Raw genomic sequence first — 20,872 nt, 5'->3', positions numbered from 1 at the left:
GGTATGCTGGTTGCTTGATGAGGTTTAAACATAGAATACAGAAGCATCAGATAGAGAGATGCACGTAAGCTTCTTCATAAGTTCATTTAATGTTAAGAGTTCAAGGCCAGGAATAGTGCATGTCCTTGCTGGGGATTCAGATGTATTTTAAAACCCTGGGTCCCATGACGTTGTCTGTTGAACTTCTTTTTCTTCATAACAGACAATTTCATCTCCAATATTGAATTCTATATGCTTGTCTAAACTTAATCCACAATCCATACCTGTCTTTATTACTTGGACATCATCTTTATGATGCTTCAGTGATGATAAAGATCCTACAGAGAGGAAAAAGAAAGAAAGCCCCCTGACATCAGAGTACAGATGTGGTTTGGTTTCCCCTTCTCACACAATTCAGGTTTCACCACACAGCTACAAAACAAAAGCAAGACAAGCTGGGGGTTGCAAGCGCTTGCAGCTGATGAAAGTCAGGCATCAGTCCTTTTCCATAGGCAAAGCCTGTGATACTACTTTTCTATCAGAAAAGTGGTGGTTAGAGGTCTGGATAAAGAGTATGGTGACATTTTACAGCTTTCTCTGCTTTGAACAATTCTATCCTAAACAGCACACGTAATTGCCTTATGATTAGATGCACACCTTTTGCATTAATTTCACATGGAACTAACTAGTCATGTCATAACACTGAGTACAAACACTAGTTTTGTAGCCAGTTACTTACCTTGCCAAATAACATCCCCTTTACGGATTAACTTAAATTTCATCTTTTTGTCTAATTGCCCCTTCTGTACTCTGCACCCAGCTACTGGAATTTTGTTTTTTCCTACTGTTACAGAGAAGACGTCAAGAACAGAAGCTGTCCCTAAAAGAAAAAAAAAATGTAGTACAGTTTTAAGAAGTACAGGAGAATAATAAACACATAATAAGAAAAACCAAGCCATGCTCTTCCACTTACTAAGCTTTATAACAAAATAGAAAGGCAGCTACAGAGGAGCATTAATTACTTGATACAGCAAGAATGCATCACTGGAGCGCGAAGTTAAAGCCATGCAGCACAGCAAAAATGTAATTTAATACTCCCTGAAAAGTCACCTATTGTATTTTCCACCACAGATGGAGGCAGTCTGCTATTTAGCTCATCTTGCAAGTCTTCAATAAGTTTGTAGATGACGTTGTGAAGTTTAATTTTTATTCCCTTTTTAGCAGCCAGCTTTTTAATAGTTTCATTGGCTTTCACGCTGAATCCATAAACAACACCTGGCAAATATAATAATCAGCAACTGATAACAAGAGAAATTCTTAATAAGTGAAAGCATTTGCCATCTCTTCTGAAATGTTGAACTTGCAGCAGAGGTTAAAATTAGCATTAGCAGTCAGCAATACAAGAAACACCATTTCACTACTTCCCTTTTAATGGGGGACCATTTACCTCCCCCACTATCACTGCAGTCAGCACACCCGCTACTACTAGCCTCGTATCAAAACAAATGGGCTCAAAACACTCCTCACAGAAAGTTCCCTCATGACAGAGATGAAGTTATCAAAGCAGAAATTACTGCATACACAGAGCCCACCAGAGCAGATGGCATCACACACACACACACACAACAAAAAGATTCCCCCATTTTTGGGCTGGGAAAACAATTTGGTTGCCCAGTATAAGCTGGAAATGAACTTTCTACATTCTCATCCACCCATGGAGCGTGTTAGGTCCAGTGACCCCCCCACACACACACTCTAGAGCAGGTGAGAATCATGGAGCAAAAAGGGGAACAACTATTGATAGAGGTCTTTCTGTTCAGTGACCTCCCCGAGCAAAAGGAAATTCTGTTGTGTGCTACTTTTCTGGCATTGCCCTGCTCAACATCATAAAGCAACTTACGTGAGAAGTTGAGATCTAACCATTATCTGCCATTAATAATTCAGTTACTGGCAATGGCCTGTCACAGTCCTATTTTTGTGAGATTTCTAGCCTTCCCTACCTGCATTAGTATTTGATGTTAAAGGTGTTACTTGATATTATTAATATACATATAAGTTTACATTATTGATGCTGTTAATTATTACAAAAAAAATAACAGTATGAGATCTACTGATTTCAATGGAGAGAAGTTTCTACTAACTGTAAATTAATTTTTAAACATACACTCACCATTAAATGCTTCAGCAAGACTTATGTCAGTTTCGCTGATATCTCCCATTCCAAAATGGATGATATCCAATCTACATTCATGATCAGCATCATAGCTGTCTAGAATGTTCAGAATAGCTTCGACAGATCCATCCACATCACCTGGGTATATAAATGGTAGTGCTGTTGACTTTGTGTGAATCAAAGTGATACCGAAGAAGAAGAATTAGGGGAATGAAAATTCCACATTATGCAATATAATCAAAAGCGTTGGATATTTAGCATTCTTTTTGTATTTCCAGCAGTATATTAGAACACACCTGAAAAGTCTTCCTATTACAAAAGTGAAGTGAATAAAGACAACAGGACCAGAAGCTCCACATCTGCTGCCATTTCTAGGTCAAGTCTACATAGTTTTTCACTTACTACTTCCACTACACACATACCACTGAACGTAAGGTCAAACCGAGTTCCTCCTGCCCCACTTTAAGTAATACACAGTTGTTCTTTTCCTCCATTCTGCTAATGCAGTACTGCTGCTCATATAACTTACACACATGCACTTGTATGGCTTTTATTCAGGAGTTCCTGGGTAAGGGTTTGGGCCCCTAAGATTTCATCTTGCTCTGACCCTTCTGGAAGCACATTCTTCTGACCATGGGATGATCTCTGATGACCCTCCCCTTCCTGAGAGGCATTCAATAACTTGTTCAGTTTTAAATTGATCAAACTTCTGCTAACAAAATTTTTGTTAATTATTTAGAACTACGTTGCAGACTGAGCATTTGAGAAGCATGGAAACATTGCAGCAGTAAACAGAACAGAACAATACCTTTAACAATTACTGACAGCACGTTTTTGTCCACTTCTGTTCTCTCTTTAGGCTTTGAGAACATTAGATGCTTGTTGGTCTTGTAGAGCAACGCCTTTCTCTGTCTCCAGGTCAGATGGGCTAGCTTCTGTTGCTTCTTCTCATATTCCACCCTGTGTTCCTTTTGCTTTGCTTCAATAACTTCCCCATCTCTTCTCATCTTCTCTTGCTGTTCAACATAGGTTCTCCAAGCCACAACTTCATGTGCCCTTTGCTGGTCAGGAAAAAAAGAAACGATCTTTCAAAGCACTGCAATGGAAAAGTCCACATTAACTCTCTTTTATCCTTTTGTTTCTTCTCTACCGTCCTACTCATTTTCTTTAGCGTTTATCAATAGATTTTGCTGCTATGATGACAAAGAATCAGCACAATGGCTTCCTCCCCATGCTACAACAGCACAACTCAAGGCATCTCTGCATCAGAGAAAATAATATTTTTTTTTCATGTGGTATTTCTCCAGCCCCCACAACACCTATTTCAAGCTAAATCTTAAGCACAATCTTCTGTCAGCAACTAATTCTCTCATAAAATTACAATACTGATACTATTAAGTACTGGATTGTTCTCCAGGTAGGGTAACAGTGTGGTTATATGAAAGTGAAAACAGCTTTCTGTGCCTTTAGAAAGGAAATACATTAGAATGTATCCCAGGTTATCCCTGAAGCAGCCATTTCAGACTACGTTCATTGCAAACATAGCATAGAGGAAGGCATGATGACCACGAGAAGTAAAAGGCATGAACCAATGGTGACTCTTTATCTCCCGTGGCAGCCTGCTTTCTTCATGTGATTGTAAAGTAAGATTAATTTGGATGCCTGGAAAGGAGAGGAGAGGATGTAACAGTCCAGCAGGAGAGAAGTGGGGGCAGTGGAAGAGAAAGAAAGAGGCAATATGCAAATTCTCATTCCTCTTACAGAACACCTAGCTCAGACATCTTAATACCCATGCTCAGCCTTCATCTTTCACCAGTTTACCCTGGTTACTTAGAATGAAATGCAATTTTATTTTATTGATTTACTTATTACTTTTAAACTTAGCTCCTTCCTTCCTATCTTACTGCAGTATGAATTTTCCATTAAACAGTTCTTTCTGTACCTCAGATTCTACTTCAAGGATTTCATCTCCCGCTGAAGGGACTTCCTTCCAGCCCATGATTTCCACAGGGATGCCGGGAGAGGCTGCATCTACAGCTTTTCCATTCTCATCAAACATGAAACGCACTTTTGCCCAGGTCTTCCCTGCAACCAGAACACAGCCTTTCCTCAGGGTTCCTCTTTGGACAATGGCTGTGGTAACTGGACTAGCAAAGAGCAGAGAGGAAAATTACAAAATTAAAGTGACCATTTTCAGGCTTAGCGTAAGTAAGGAAACACGAAACATAATGTACTTGCAATCAATCTCAGGCACAATATTCCTGTGACTCATTCTTATCAGCATGCAAAGAAAATTTTAAAGTGCAAAAAGCCCCAAGCCTGTACCGTACTCTTCGTTTCTGCAGATTAATACAAAATTTGGCATCTTGAATCTCTCAGCAATAGACTGATTTCACATGTTAAGTGAACCCCCATTCCATCCTCCCCCCAAAATTTCCAGCCTTCAGTTCATTTTTAAAGAGGACAGAACATACTTTCTTCACAGAGGACATGCAAAAGGGCTAAAATACTTTGAAGTGTAAAATGTCATACAGTTTTTGACAAATTGTGATGTATCTATTTATTATATTATGACTATGAACTTCATCATCTTTACTTTTAAATGACGTTTAAAAAAAATACACCTGTTCTAACATTTTAGAGTATTTCCTGAGCTTACAGGATTTCATTTCAGTGATATGGTAACTTATGTTGTATCAGTTTATAACCTCTTTCTGTACATCATGCTGTAAAATGATGTTTTAACGCTTTATTTACAAGTGCTGCAAAGAAACTGCTGGTTTTTATCTAATTTCACAGAAAAAAAGTACAATATTAAACCTAAGTACAAAAGTACAAACCACCTGAACAGTATTGCTGCATTATTACAAATTGCTTCCTTGAAGTTGTAAAGACAACATATAACTTACCCTTTCCCTTTGTCTTTGCGAGACTCAATTACAGTCCCCTCTACCAGACCTGTGTAGTCTGCCTTCAGTTCTAACATCTCTGCTAAAGCAACAGTTGCTTCTGCCAAAACCATCAGGTTTTCACCCTGTATAAAACCATACCAAAAAAAAGAATAAAGGAAGTGCCCAATTAAAAAAAGATCAGAAGTTGAAATCTTAGTACCGAGGTCTCCCATTTAATTCAGAACTTCTAACAATGCAATACCATCCAATGCCATGGATTCCTTCACCTTTTAAGGCAAGATGGTACTAAAGTAATGAAATACTACGATTGGTGGTCCAGAATACAAGATATACTAGTAAGGATAGTTTCCTTACTTTCCTCTTCACAACATCAGAGTTAAGGATGCAAATTGCAATATTCTGCTACGGAGGTGAATGGAGAAACCATTTTTATGCATGACTATTTTGAAAAAGTGTAAGGGAACAACTTCAAAAGGTCTTGAACTTGGCTGAAATTTTAGAAGATGACTTGGAATGCATTTAGAAGGACAGTAATAAGCCTAAGATACTGCTAAATTAGTTTGGCCACCATAAAACTATAAGCAAACATAGTTTATTTTTTAAGCTATCAGTTGTTCACATGATTTACCATCTTATCCTTGCAAGTTCACTACAAAACTACATTCCTGTGATAAGGCATGCGTTATAAAAATATTTATTTCCCTTTGTTTGAATTTCTCTCTTCATACATGCCACTATCACTGACCTTGATTTTGCACAAATAAACAATCAGGGAATATATGAGGAAACAAAAACTAGGATTAACCTGAAAACCATCCACTAGATTTCCCAAAGAAGAAAAATAGTTTTTAGTGCTCACTGAAGGGCTGAGTCTCAAAATATGACAGGATTATGTTTCAAATGATGCTGGTGAGAGGCAGCAGCACGTAGCTCATGGTAAGGTGTCAAATACCAGAAAGATAAGCATTCATATTCCAACCACCAAACAAAAATGTGGGTGTATGCACATCTTAGACATCCACGAACACAATCATTTGTTTCAAAACTTTACCTTGAGTGCTGAAATATTTACAGCTTGAACATCCCCTCCAAACTCTTCACAGATCACATCGTGACCCATCAATTCCTTCTTCACTCTTTCAGGATCAGCTTCAGGTTTGTCACATTTGTTAATGGCAAGGATAAGAGGAACTAAAAGAAGAGAACAAACACATTACTGACCTAACAAAAACTTGCTGCTGCTAGCATAGCTGCAATAAGATGTTAGAACAGCTTATGACCACTTAGAACAAATCAGCTCTCTTGGCACCTATTTGCTGGGCAACCTTAAGTAGAGACTTGGAGGAGTTATTTTAATATAGAAGAAAAAAAGTAAAACAAAGCTACCTACACACTACTCATGCTTTTCTGGCAAAACTACAAATCCTGCAAAAATTTCTTAGTATTTTTATGTACTAATATAATATTTGGTATATATTTTCAGACATCTTCCCAGGGGAGAAGGAGGCAGGATAGGACAGTAACTTCACAAAGTCCATGGATTTTAATTCAAGGAGTTTCCTTTGAGAGGCGGATAAACAATTGCAAGGTGCTCTGTATCTGAGCTGCACAGTAACACACATCTCACGGATTAACTTTATGCACTGGGCTTGCCACTCTCTTCCAAATGTGATGTTAAGAAGTCAAACACTGTACCTCCTGCATTTTTAGCATGTTGAATGGATTCTACAGTTTGTTGCATTACTCCATCTTCTGCTGCTACAACCAGTATGACGATGTCAGTTACAGAGGTACCTCTTGCTCGCATGGCTGAAAAAGCTGCATGTCCAGGAGTATCAAGAAAAGTTATCTTTTCCCCAGAAGGCAGATGCACTGTGAACAATACATTTCACACAGCTTTATTTGACTTACTGTAAATAGAGCAATCAGTCATTTAATGATTTTTTTATATATAAAACACAGATTTTTTAAGGAAGACAGATAACTGGCATGGAGGTTAAAGGTACTTCTTCTTCTCAGGGAAGAAAAAAGCACACTAGAATCTTTCATAATCCAAAATTGTACAACTGAAATAATTTTAGACTATCTACTTAAAAGTTCCATCCACACAGTTTTAAAAGTTCGTCTAGTTTGGAGAAAAGGAGGCTAATTGGGAACCTCATTGCTCTACAACTTCCAGAGGAGGGGAAATGGAGGCGAAGGCACTGGTCTCCTCCCCCTGGTAACCTGTAACAGAACACATGGGAACAGCGCAAAGCTGCACTAGGGAAGGTTCAGACTGGACATTAGGAAAAGATTCTGGAGAGCAGTCCAAACACTCAACAGCCTTCCTTGTGAGGTGCTTGATATTCCTTAATAACATGCTCTACTTTTTGGTTAGCCCTGAAATAGTCAGGCAGTTGGACATGATGATCTTGGTAGGTCCCTTCCAAGTGAACTATTCCATTCTAGTTATCACAAGTTATGCTTTCCTTTTTCACTGCTTACATATAAACTGTGTATGCTGCAACATTTTCCCCAATAAACTGTCAGCAAGTCAGCCCACCATGTAAGATACAGAAAATTGCTTTACACACACGCGCGTACACTTGGATCATACCAAGGAAAGCACCAATGTGTTGTGTAATGCCTCCTGCTTCCATTGATGCCACTTGAGTTTTTCGTAGGCTGTCAAGTAAAGTTGTTTTCCCATGATCAACATGGCCCATTATAGTAACAACTGGGGGCCGTGGGGTTAATAATGCTGGGTCTGCAGGGGGTCTGCAATCAAAACAATAACACCTTTCATAAGTACCAAAAAAGTTTACCAAGCCACCATCATGCCCAGCATGGCTAACGAAAAGCCATTTACCAGAACTCAGTGATGAAGAGGTAAGCCTAGCTTCTCCCCACAGTAACTGCAAATCCTAGATACATCACAGTTTGCCCTTTTAGTATTCAAACTTCCTGCTGCATCAAAAAACAAAGTTGGCTTTCCTTCAGAAAAACACATAGAAAAAACTCACCTAAAACAAATCACACCTGAACATCAGTTTAATGCACAAAGAAATCAAAACTGTAAACTCCTTTTAAATATTACAATTTATGACCTTATCAGGTATCATCAACACACCATTAGAAGAAAGAAAACAGTATATCAATAACTCTTGCAGAAGCAAATAGGATAAAAAACAGCAAAAACGAATAGTTCACAATTTACCGTTTTACAGCATCTGTATTTTCTCTTTCTTTCTCTTCTTTCAGTTTTGCTGACTTATACTTCATTCCTGATTTTTTAACAATTAGCTTGATATAGTCCTCATTTAAAATGGAATCTGCTTCTATGGAACCAAGATCAATATCTGTGTACAGCAGGGCTTCATAAACATGATCTAAGGAAGAGAGAAAGATATTTAACAACTCACCAAAAAAAAAAAATAATAACAAACAAGGGACAGAAACACATTGTTTGTTAATTGTTAAATACAATTTAAGATTTTGGGTTAGTAGTTTATATTGTAATGGTAAGTTTCATTCACAAAGCATTTTTGCTTTAGGTAGATTTATCTAGAAGTTGCTACAATCTTATTTTTCACTCAAATTTTCACAGCTTACTTTCCTACTTGAAACTCATCTAAACTAAATAGCTAAGAAGTGATTCAAGGAGGAAGAAAACGTGATAAATCTGTTCATTTGTGACTTTCTCTGGCAGAAGAAATACAGGACATACTGCAATAGTCAAAGATTGTTCCACACCGACCTCAGCACCATTACCAATCTCCCTCTGAAACATACAGAGACGTGACAGACTCTTGTTTCTCTCCTTGCTACTGAGAAAGAAGTTTGCCAGAAAAAGTACATGGTTGAGAAGAAGAAATTAGCAATAAGACTGTTTTAATGGAACGCAAATTGCTCCCAAACCCAACATCCTGCTCTCAGACAAATATCTCAGGCCGAAGCTCTTTTGTGCCTTTTCTTTAGCCCCAAATTCTTTACGTAGCAGCTCTCACCCAGCTTCAACAAACCACAGTGCAATGTTTCTCCTTCCGCAATATAATTTAGCATTTTGCGAGCAGTCATAGTGTCCTGCCCAATAATTTGGACGGCCTAACATTTTTTCTCCTTAGACTGGCATCTTGCCTACCCATATGTTCTTTTTCTCTGGTTAAATGTCTTTGATGAAAGGAGTTACTTTGGTAATGCGTACAATCTACCTTGCCAAGGGAAGGATTAGGAACAGCTAGTACCATCTCAGAACATCTTTGCCTTGACCACACACGGAGTGTGTGTCGCAACTGACTAAAACACAACAGTTAAAATACATCTTGAGTAACAAAGCAGGCTCTCACCTACGTCTTTGCCCATTGCTTGTGCAAGTTCCTCAACAGTCATCTGCTGCCTTATCTCCACTTCACCTTTGGTCAGCGGCAATTTCTTTTTGCTCTTTTTCTTCTCCTATATGGAATTAGACATGTATATAGGAACATATAGCTGGTATAAACTAAGAAATAATAAAAACAATATTAAAGAGACAATGGTCTCAAGCCACATCTTTTTGTCTATAATATGAATGTATTACAATAAATTAGTGACTTAAAACATCACACTGAATATTTAAAATGTATAGCATTCTGCCCTTAATTTTTTTTCCATATTCAATTGTTCAAAACAAGGGAAAAAAATGTTATCCTGCCTCTTCAAGATTCATGATGCTCCTGGTGTAAGTACTTCAAGTCAATATTTGAGAGGAGTAACAATGTAGTCTTAAACAAGTACATTTTGGCTCATAAACTTAGAATAGCTTCTGTGAAGTTCTCCTTTTTTGTCATAAAGTGCTCAAATTGACTTTTTGTACTTTGAAATTTCACACGGAATCAGAGATGACTGGATTTTGTTAATTACCTCCGTTGTAGCTAGATGTCTGTATTGAGATAAGGCGACACTGATTGATTTGTCTTTTTGCCAGAACTGTGGATACAGATGAACGGACTGTACAGGATACGCAGATGACTGCACAGGCTTCCATTGTGCTCTGTTGACTTTCCTGTAGGAAACAGTACGCAGCTGTCGGCAAGCACCACGTAACTGGACCAGATTTTCAAATTTCACTATCAACCTTCGATTCATTTCTTCACTGAAAATACAAAGGACACATTGAAATCAGTCTCAAGGCTGGAAGTTGTTCTTTGCTATGACAATATGCACAGGAAAACAAGGCATAAATGCTACAATGCTTCAAAGCAGGCTTTTTGATACTGAAGATGTTGAACTACTTAGTAGATCTGCTCATTTTTCATTTTCCTGATGCACTTCACCTTCTGCCACTGTCACTATTCCAGTTCAGACACACAGATCTACTAATGTTACCATAACTTACAAGTCCTTCATCTGTCTTCGCTGACCTTTAACGTAAATTACTAAAATCCTAACTCGAGGTTCTCTGATATTAACTCAAAAAAGTGACATTTGTACCATACTGCCAGATACCCAGTGCAACCTCCCTCTCCCGCCAGTAAAACAAATTTGCAAAATGACACTTACACGAGCATGTAACTCCACTAAAAGACTGCAGCATTCTAATGATACTGTTATAACGATATGATTCTATGATAATAGTGTTATTGCATGCACGGAGACATCTTTCTAGGCTAAGGCTTGGCTTAGCAATTAAGCTTTTCAAGATACCTCCGTCAGTTCCTCCCGCATCTTCTTTTAACCATGTTAACTGTGTTTTGAGTCATTTTGCTACCTACCCTGTAAAACAGTCTCCTATTCAAGCTACTCTTCTTGTTCAGTTCGCTATTTCGTAGCTCCTATCTGCGTTCCCCGGCCCATTCTCAACACCTTGTTTGCTCTCACAGGCAGTGCTGTACCATCTTCCAAGAAGCTCTGAGAGCAAGGCGCTATCCTCAATCCCTCTCAGCACGCCCACGGTCGTTGTAAAACCTCTCCTGTACCAAAGTACCTACAGGGAACGAGCAGAGGACAAAGTAACCAACCAACAGCTCATTTTTTCCCCCTTAAAGAGAACTTTAAAGGGCAGAAACAGCAGACCCGAGGAGCAGCTAGGAACCGTCCGAGGCAATGCCGGACACGCTCACAGAGGACAAACGCCCTGGCGGTAATTTCGGGAACCTCCCCCCCGCGGCCCGGAGGGCGCTGGGCTCCCCTCACGCCCCGCGGCGGCCCCGGGGCCCCTCACCCTCACGGCCGGGCCCGCTCCGGGGACCCCCAACGGCACCCAACCGCCCCAGCAGTCCTCGCCGCCGTGCGCAGGCGCGACGTGTGGGGGCCCGGCGCCTGCGCGGTGCCGCTGCCGGAGCGGGGCGGCCCCGTGGCGGCCATGGCGGCGGCGGGGCTGCGGGAGGCGCTGGAGCAGCGGCTGCGGGAGCTGGGCATCGCCGCGCTCACCGCCGAACACCCCCAGGTGCGGGACTCGGACCCCACGGTTTTTTTCTTGCGTTTTCGATCGAGCGCGGATGCGTGTGAGAAACGAACGAGAAAGGGTGCGGGACCAGCGTGTCGCGTTTTATTCGGGTTCTTTTAAATTTCTTCATAGAAGGGTACAGTTTTTAGGCTGAGCATGACATTCAGCGTTTCCTAAATTTTTAACAAAAGCTGCCGGTAAGGCTGACGGGTACAGCCTCACGCTATGCTTGTTGTACTCTGCAGGTGTTCACGGTTGAGGAAATGATGTCCCACGTCCAACACCTGAAAGGAGGGCACAGCAAAAACCTTTTCCTTAGAGACAAAAAGAAGAAAGGCTTCTGGCTGGTGACCGTCCTGCACGACAGGCAGATCAACTTGAACGAGCTTGCCAAAAAACTGGGTGTTGGAAGCGGAAACCTAAGGTTTGCTGATGAGAACGCCATGCTGGAAAAATTAAAAGTAGGCCAAGGCTGTGCGACACCTCTGGCCCTCTTCTGCGACCAAGGAGACGTGAAGTTCGTGCTGGATGCCGGCTTTCTGGAGGGGGGCCACAAGAAGGTGTATTTCCATCCCATGACAAACTCTGCAACCATGGGCCTAAGCCCTGAAGACTTCATGAAGTTTGTGAAATCAACAGGCCACGATCCAATAATCATACATTTTGATAAGGACATTAAATAGAAGAAGTTGACATTTTTATTACTCGGCAAAGATTTTATAGAGCAAAACTGGTGAAATTTTTATTACAAATACACTTCGAAAAAATAAGCATCTTCCTTCTTATGTTGTATAATCTGATGAGGAAAAAATACTGTATTTCAGCTGTTAAAAGTTTTAACAGAATATTCTTACAAAGAAAAGATGTTTGCGATATACCTGTAAGTAAACAACAAGTAGAAATGGCATTATATGTTTTAGCGTTTATTAATAAAATGGATGAACTGGAACTTTTTGTGTGTGGTACTGGACTTGAAGATCTAAATTAAGAAATAATGAGTTAACAGGTCTAAACTATTTGTCAGCACCTAGGACAGAAGTGTCTTTTTTTTTTTTAAACTATATCCATTTGTCCCCTAGTATGTTACCTTTTTTTTTCCTTATTTTTAATCTAGAAAAAAGTAACTTAGTTGCACTACAGAAAATGTACTTGATTGTCTACATTTTTAGCTGCATTTTCACTCTCACGGTATCCTCCCTTCAGAACTAACTACTAAGTCTTCTGGTAATTCCCAGATGACGTGACTACTAATGGCTGCATTAGGGCAGCATGCCTCTCCAAAACGGCAGAACGCGAAGGAGATGTCTGAAAGCAGAGAGGGGTGCAAATTCCCAGGAAAAGAGCTCTAAGGAATAATGTTATTGCAGGTTCCTGTAATTGCAGTGTTACCTGGTGATTCCTGGGAGGAAAGTAAATACAGCCTGGCACTGTGTTCACTTTTGTGTGCAATTTCTACTGGTTCATGTGGAAGACGTGCATATTCTCTGCTCCACTGTAGCCTTTTAACCAGGTGCCTATACAAGTGGAAAGAACAGTATGACAGCAGACATACTTGAGTTTCTCCCTTCAGGAGAAGGGGACTGAACATACAAACATCCCCATGTTTAAAAGGTTGTGGGGAGGCTGATTTTGCTTTAAATATATGATATATTTTGTATAGAAGAGTACTATCACAAGAACAAGACCAGCACATTCTCAACATTGAATTTCTAATCTTTCTCCTCTCTCCTGCCTGAACAAATAAAAATCCCTTCAAAAGACTTTCTTTGTATTAAGACAGAAGAAGCAGAAACTCCATGGAGTCCAGCAGAAATACTGTGGTAACAAGTACCCACTAAAAACCAAAGACACGGGAGCTGTGAAAGTGTGAAATTTGAAGATGACAGGGAAAAAGGGCTTTTAAACACAGCCTAATGAAAGTGTCTGTTGTGCAAGAAAAATGCCTAAAAGGCAAGCAACAGGGTAAGCACAGAGAAAAAGGAAAAAAATAAAAACAATCAACCATATAAAAGGACTATTTGCTACTGCATCATGCTAAAGGATGCAATACTAACAGTGATCAAGGGAAACATTTTAAATAAACAAAAGGCAAAAATCACCCAATTTGACTCATTCATTATATATGGCCACTCACTTCATTATATATGGCCAAGGCAATTCTAGGAGCTGAGAACATCAACATCGTTCTCCCACGCCCCACTGAAATCTTGAAAATGAATAACTTCCATTAACTGAGTTAATTAAAAAAAAAAAAAAAAAAGCTTCTTCTAGGATAAGACAAGGTATTTCAAACATTGTTAACATGTTTTCCTTTATTTCAGCAAGATTTGGCACCTATTCTCACAGATGTGAACAGAACTACAGCATACTTCATGATATAGCAGTTTAAGTTCTTGTCTACTTTGGAAAGACAGAAACTGATCCCATCTATAATGGCAGTTGGCTCAAATGAGAAAGAAGAGACCTAAAAACGCTGAACAGATAGAAACCTGTATAAAAGTCACAAAAAGATGTCCAGATACACGTGACTGTATACTTTTTGTTAAATGAAAGACTGAAAGGAACATCTGTTGTTTGGGAATACTAGATTGATTAATGGACTGCCCAGGGAACTTTGGGTTGATAGATGTGTTACTGAAATACCTAGATATTAAGATACAGTCTTAGGCATCTTTAAAAGTGAAATTTATCTTACCCTCTGCCTGCCACTCACTCTCCCTTCCTTTTAGGGTTTCTTCTTTGTGCTACCCCCAAAATCCTTTATCACTTCCAAAAAGAACAAAAAAAATAGAGTAAATGCAACTTGTCAAGTTTAAAAAAAAACAGAATTTAAATGTCAAAGATGAGTTTAAAAGACATGCACAATAGCAGTTTACTATGCTTCACGAATCTTAAAATCTGTACAATTTAAACTTTAACTACCTTCATCTTTAGAAGAGATTCTGAGACTTGTTTCAGCAAAAATAATGACCAAGCAAAACTAAAGCATCAAATACTAACTTGGCAAATATACAATGAGTTCTTATTGTATTTACTATGAAATTAGTGTTTTTTTAAATAATATTAAAATAATGTATAGTTAAAAGCTACACAGATTTTTACAAATAAGCAACACGAAAACAAACTACACACCGTCCAGAAAATTTCTGTTACAGTTTTATAGGTTTCCTTCCAGAAGAAATAGTCACTAAACACATTACCGTCAACAATGCCATTACTTAACACCAATATTCTTCCAGTAACATCAGTTTCCAGAAAAAGTGTGTATAAATGTACACACAAAATAAGAATAAAAATTATTTGGTTCGGCATTTTAATAACATCATTAATAAATGTATACAATGGCAAACATTAAAAAAATCAGTATGTAAAGGAAATTACAGTTTTAAATAAGAGCTTTTTAAGTTTTGTTTCACACCTAGGTACATTCCTTTAAGGCAGTTTTATTAATATCAAAGCATTATTTACATATACATTATCATCTACCTCTAAGAATCATACATGAGCTCCTTTGTTGAGGCTGCATCATGTCTTGGAAAAAGTTTAAAAATAATACATGTTGGGAATGTTACTAAATCCTCAACAGACTACCAGCAAAGCAAATGAAAATTATACATTGTACGGTATTAAAACATCTTTTGTAACCTTGAACTAACAGTGACACATTTGGCAACTCTTAACTCTTGCTGAAAACAGCTATGTACTCTTGCTGTAGGCTGCCCAACAGCTGCTGTGTTACTCCTCTGGGAGTCCGTGCTTCAAAAAAAAGGGTTGTGGCTCCCGAATTATATCCTTGGTTTTGGTTTGTGTTTTTTTTTTTTTTTTAATTTTATGGGCACAGACTAGGAAGATTAAGTGTGTTATGTAAGTTTTGTACCAATTCAGAAAGGAAAAAAATCATCATCATCATCAGAGCACAGAGAACATCCGGTCAGCTCTTCTGCTCTGAAACCTCTCCGCAGAAGAAGGTGCTGGGAATGTAAACCCGGTGCTGCTTTTGGATAATTCAGTCAATACAAACCAAAATCCCACTCTGGCCTCTGCACTGATGCAGCCTGAGCGCCTTGAAACCTGCTCGTGATGGCGCAGATGGACACTAGCCAGGCCTCTGGCATGCAGATGCACCTACGCTAGGCTGACCTAGCGGGATGCATTCTGTTGCCTCGCCCTCAAATTCCTGCTGATTCTCTCAGGCAAGGAAGATTTGCCGAGGTTTTTGGATAAGGGGATTTCACTTTCAGTACATGTCATCAGTTGAATAGTAATTGTAATGTTTGTGACTCAACATCCTGGTTGTGACTGCACAGCCATTCTTTAAGATGTGATAATATACAAAAAGCAAGCGTAGGAAGCTGTGATGGGGTATCTTGGACAACTTCAGGAATATAAAAAAGAGCTAATAAATGAAGAGTCAGGAGATGCCCCTGTGAAGGAAATGGCACAGCCACATGTGAGAGCACAATGTTACGTGTGCCCAACAATGTTCCCTGCAGAGAAGCGTGCCATGCATCAGTCATGGCAACACACCATTCTCTCACACATTCCCAGGGTCTTTGAGTACATGGTATACCTAAGCACATACAACTGCACAGATTCTGTGAATACAAACAACATTTGGCACTAGAGGTTAAATCTGTTAATTCAAGATACACGTTCTTCTAAAAATAGTGATGCTACTTCAGTCAGGGTTTAATAGTTTGAAATGCATCAATGAGGAGAGCTTCTGGAAGAATCCACCAACAGTCAGACCCTGAAGTGAGCCTGAAAAGTATCAAAATTCAGAATTGGAGACGCTTTCCTAACATTTACCATATTTCAATTCTCTTTCAGAAAGAGCTGTGCTCTTAGTAAGGGCTACTGACATTACCAATTTCATGTCTACGAAATGATGTAAAGGCAAGTGTCCCTCCAGAATCTATGGCTATGCCACTACTGCAGTACAGGAATGGCGCAGAGATTAGGCTTGAGACCAAGTTCTTATTGCTTAAAGTAATTTTCTCCTAGAGCACACCAGGGCTCTGCCTGGCTCACTTGGTACTATGGGAGAAACTCAGCCATGCCCTGAGCTATGAGGGCATACAGGAACACCCAATTTACCTGCAGTACAGGCGTGCCATGACACATCGTGCCTGTTCTGGCCACTGCCATACATCCCACCTGCCCCTCTGGTGACATCTGGTAGCTGTCATTGCACAGTTTGGAGTGCTCTGAAACCTTCCCCAAAAGGTCATATTACCAATTACAGCATGGGAAATTATTCCATATGCAACTGAGCTCAGCCTGCCTATAAAAACATTGTGGAACTGGATTTCAGGAATACTCTGAGCTTCAGATCACTCCTGGAGCTGCTGAACACTGTTCATACTCTACAATTCATGATGCTTTCACTGATGTCAGTGAACATCTGGACATGGAGAATAAGGGGACCAGAAACAGATGCTAGTATGAGTTGGTAACCAAAATAAACTAATTAATTTAATAAAACACCAAAAACATCTTTAGAGGAAGAATGGAAATTCTATATGGTGGAAAGCTGCTAAATCTGTCCTATTTTCACTTAAGGCAGGGGAGGGAATAAAATTCTCTGTGGAAACAATCTCAGGCTGAACAAAGTGTTTATACTGCAAAACTAATGTTTTGATCTAGATCTTTTAACACTGTCATAAAAAAAGTATTTCAGAAGGAAGTCATTTAAAGGAAAAAAGACAATTTCCCATTCTAAAGCTTATTGAACTCCTCCTCCTCCTCCCCCCTCTGCTTTTGACATAATTTCAGTAAAATCAAAAAATGACTTTCCAATATGCTTTTAAACCTGTTGAACTGCATTCTCTCTCCAGTGGAAAATGATTCGTTTTCAATTGTCCCTGAAAGCTTGAGACTTCGTAAATGATAAAACCTGTAAGCCTCAAGAAAAAAAGTTAAGTTAAAGAAGTTGCAGTGGCTGTGTCACACCTTCTAAGCAGCAGCGTGATCAATCTCCAAGCAGTCTGCAACTCAAGTTCTGTGAATATTCAAGTCATGCTTACCGTAAGCAAACAGAGGAAGTTAGAGGTGAACGTTTTCTACACGCCTGTTTGGAAGACCTGGCACTAGGAGGTTACACAGTTAACTTAACCCTTTAGAACATAAATATGAATGTACCTACTGATTTGTAATATAATAGAATTACACTGACTTTGTGTCTGTTTCTAAGTTCATGTATGCTTCCTTTGAGCTCCCTGCAAATGCTTTCAAGACAACAAATGTATACAACCATTGAATGTACCAATTACATTTGCTGACTTTAATATGAATCAATAATGAACAAAAAGTATCTTACTAATAAAAGATAACCTTAAGGGAAGGTGACTGTAAAATGCATGATATTATTATTATTTTTTTTGCCATCAAGAAGCCTCCTAAGCCACAAACAGCTCATGTCAAAAGACGAACAATAAAAGAAAAAATTAGTCAATACATAAACATTGTAAGACAGTCTTATCCTGGAAATGCCATTTGTTGAGAACAGCCTTATATTAAAATAAAAGTTACAGAAAAGTCACACCTGACAATTTCCTGTCAAGAAATCTGAACATACATAGGCAGAATAACTTGGGAATGTGAAAAACACAAATGACAATTTCAATATAATACGATTATCCTATGACTCCCACTTTTGTTAGTTATCAAATGTTTTCATGTATGTAAACAAATTTTTCTCTTGCAGTATGCAACAAAAAAAAAATCAGCATAAACTTTTTAAAGAGCAATTTCATGCAGATTATGCTAACCAAATAAGGCAGTGAAGTGCCAGTAAGCTGTGAGGTTTTTGTATCTGTATATACAGTCACTTTCAACAAAATACTACAGCATTTATTTTAAATTTACAGAAGTAAATATAAACTGCAAGTTATGTTTTTTGGCTAAGTATTAGCAGAAGCTTAAGCAAATCAGTGGCTAATTTCATAAACAGAAGATTAAAAGTTTTTTTTTTCTTTTTTTTTTTCCTGGAGTAATTCTTGAGACCTTAAAATTCTTGGTCCTTAGGGAGATGAGAACTGTCCTTTTTTCAGTAGATCTTAACAGTGCAATGTGCAATAATTCCTAAGACCATCTACAAATTTTCGGCAGTAGACTCCAGTAGAGCTCCTTGATTCAAGGAAGGAAGGTAGGTAGGTAGGTTTTTATTTCTTGCCTGCTCTAGTCACGAAGAACGTAAAAAAATCCCTTAATTTTTATTAATGATTCCTACAGTCGCTGTCTTGTTTACTTCAGAAATAAAGGCTTCATACTGAGATACTGAAGGACACTTTTCTCTCTGTGTTCAGTTAAAAGGTAGAAAGAGAAAAGAACATAAGAAAAGCTTAAAGTGTAGAAGTATAAAATACAGAGTTAAGTCACTAACAGAACTAACAGCACTAACAGCATGCATCAAAGATGTTTTAATGAAGTCAGGAGAAGGACAGAACGCCAAAGATAAGCTTTATAAAAAGGCAGTTTCCTCATACTATTGAATGCTTTATGAAACAAAAATGTTTTGTTCAACTATTCTTTTAGATTTATCTAAGAACTGATTTCAGTATTACTTCTTAATCTGATTTTGTTGAACTTTCTTCAAGAGAAATTTGAAAAATAAAAATAAATGGCATTTTTACAAGCAAAAGGATTAACAGACTGAAGCTCCCTATCTTGATAGGCAAAATAACTGCTCTAAAACAACCTGTTCTGGCTTAACTAATAAGCAAGATAGATGCCAGTTAAGCAAGCAGTATTTACATCTGGTTAATGCCATGTGCACTTTTTCTCATATGTAATGCTGTTAGTTTGTTGTAAATGAAATTAATCTCATTTACATATTGGGCAGGAAACTCACCACTTGGCCCACATCTCATGTAGTGGGTAATAGAATTAGGAGCTTTGTTGCTCCCTAGACCTGCATTTTGAATTTCTGCTTTCTGGGATAGCTTCCACATCTGCAGAGAAAAGCATTTCATATTATTCATTGTGTTTATCAGGACATGAAAAAAACCCTCATGCATTAAAATACATTCTACTTATTAGTAGAGCAAAAGGATATACAAACACTTTTTTTTTTTTTTGGTAAGAGGAAAGGACAGACAAGAGGGACAGAAGAATAATTCGAAGCACCTACTCAATTATACTCATTAAAATTCATCTTAGCATTTAGAATAATCAGATATTATTTTCAAAGCCACAATCACATATACTTAACTGTGATATACATTAACCCTATATTTCTGCCTGTATGAAAAGGAAAAACATCATATTTAATCAAGATTGACTGAACTTAGCTGAGAACTGAACTCTTCTTTGTCTTTTTTATCTGCTAAATGTTTACGGAAATGCTCACATTCAATTCAGAAAAGCCGTAAATTATCTTTGCATGCAACAGCTGAACATGCAAAATGCAGTATCTCGGTTTACTATTCACTTAAAGCAAAGCATCAAGCAAACATTTAACTGCAAGCAAATTATTGAACCTGAACAACAAAACCTTCTTTGGCTGGCAGCCACTATTTAGTGTTTATAATTACCATGCAAATTCCTAACATCATTTTTAAAGGCAACAGGGACCAAGAAATGAGCAAGCGCATTTGGGTTTTACAGTTAGCCACCTGAATGGCCAAGGAGCAGCAGTGACCAGATCTGAAAGGAATTTCACAGACTCTTCCACTACCTGTGCACAAACCAACAGACATCCATGATGTATGTATGCATTGTTAATGTGTAAAGACCAAAAAATGGACAAAAAATAATCCTTTTTATACATGAGAATATTTCATATATAATAAACAAAAGCTGACAATTTTTTTTTCAGAGACATTAAAAAAATCCCATGCTTTTGGTGCTGCAGTGGTGCAAGTATAGGAGCACAAAAATTATTATCCTCAGAACTGAAATGTAATTCATTACAACTTTATAATACAATTCCAAATAGTAGCTTGAGTTGGACAAGATTATCAAGAACTCCTGTAAGAGGACATGAGGCACTAGTGTTCGATGACACTAGCATTCAGTTATACTGAAGCCCTTTGTATTAGCAAAAGCAGCTGTTCTAATGCTGCTCCCTCCTTCCCTGGCATAATGCAAGACACAGGCTTTAAAGGCATTCACTATCAGGTATAAATATACACTATCAGACTTGTTTTGTGTGTGGAAGTTTAGTGCTGTGAAAAGAAATGAAACAATGCAAACAAGTGCTCTGTGAGCAGTGCCAGGAAAAAAAAAAAAAACTTTTTTTTGATGCCCTCAAAACAAGCTTTTAAGCATTCTCCCCGTGAAGTTAAATTTCTCTTTAGATTGGCCTTGCTCATTACAACCGGGGACCGGGGCTTGTGCTGGGAAGTTAATAAACATGTATCTGGACACAATATTGCTATTTTTTGTAGCTGTGATAGTCTA

At 38.5% G+C, this 20,872-nt stretch overlaps 3 protein-coding genes across 17 annotated transcripts in view; 1 reads left to right on the top strand and 2 right to left on the bottom strand.

The window, feature by feature from the left end:
* Nucleotides 1–59: 59 nt before the first annotated feature.
* MTIF2 (mitochondrial translational initiation factor 2) lies at nt 60–11,319 on the bottom strand. Of its 3 annotated transcripts, none has more exons than XM_048060926.2 (14): nt 11,246–11,319; nt 9,946–10,177; nt 9,393–9,498; nt 8,264–8,435; nt 7,664–7,824; nt 6,760–6,936; nt 6,116–6,255; nt 5,062–5,186; nt 4,095–4,299; nt 2,961–3,213; nt 2,150–2,290; nt 1,090–1,254; nt 719–859; nt 60–317 (listed from the first exon to the last, which is right to left on the bottom strand). In XM_048060926.2, exons 2-14 carry the CDS (start codon nt 10,168–10,170, stop codon nt 148–150), a joined length of 2,181 nt encoding a protein of 726 aa, XP_047916883.2. In that variant the 5' UTR covers nt 10,171–10,177; nt 11,246–11,319; the 3' UTR covers nt 60–147. The 3 variants fall into 3 exon arrangements, with proteins under 3 accessions (XP_047916883.2, XP_047916882.2, XP_047916884.2); XM_048060925.2 differs by lacking the exon at nt 11,246–11,319 and adding an exon at nt 10,797–10,955; XM_048060927.2 differs by lacking the exons at nt 7,664–7,824; nt 9,393–9,498; nt 9,946–10,177; nt 11,246–11,319 and having other exon boundaries at nt 8,264–8,403.
* Nucleotides 9,945–20,872, bottom strand: part of CCDC88A (coiled-coil domain containing 88A) — a 90,854-nt gene continuing 79,926 nt past the window's right edge. For 7 of the 13 annotated variants that reach the window (XM_066995406.1, XM_066995399.1, XM_066995411.1 and 4 more), the window contains 4 exons: nt 19,323–19,422; nt 11,246–18,767; nt 10,797–11,008; nt 9,945–10,087 (listed from right to left, as the gene is read on the bottom strand). Coding sequence is in view for 11 of the 13 variants with exons in the window: in XM_066995399.1 (XP_066851500.1) it covers nt 19,358–19,422 (65 nt within the window). In the remaining 2 variants the exon portion in view is untranslated. Of the gene's footprint in view, nt 10,088–10,796; nt 11,009–11,245; nt 19,423–20,872 lie in introns of all 13 variants that reach the window. The other 6 variants (XM_066995400.1, XM_066995404.1, XM_066995401.1 and 3 more) reach the window with 6 other exon arrangements.
* LOC106042268 (prolyl-tRNA synthetase associated domain-containing protein 1-like) lies at nt 11,341–12,419 on the top strand. Its single transcript, XM_048060929.2, has 2 exons — nt 11,341–11,470; nt 11,716–12,419. Exons 1-2 carry the CDS (start codon nt 11,387–11,389, stop codon nt 12,151–12,153), a joined length of 522 nt encoding a protein of 173 aa, XP_047916886.2. The 5' UTR covers nt 11,341–11,386; the 3' UTR covers nt 12,154–12,419.

Source organism: Anser cygnoides, chromosome 3, assembly GCF_040182565.1.
Source record: "Anser cygnoides isolate HZ-2024a breed goose chromosome 3, Taihu_goose_T2T_genome, whole genome shotgun sequence".
Lineage (NCBI taxonomy): Eukaryota > Metazoa > Chordata > Aves > Anseriformes > Anatidae > Anser > Anser cygnoides.
The sequence above is the reverse complement of the archived record's forward strand: the minus strand, read 5'-3'. Positions and strand labels throughout refer to the sequence as shown.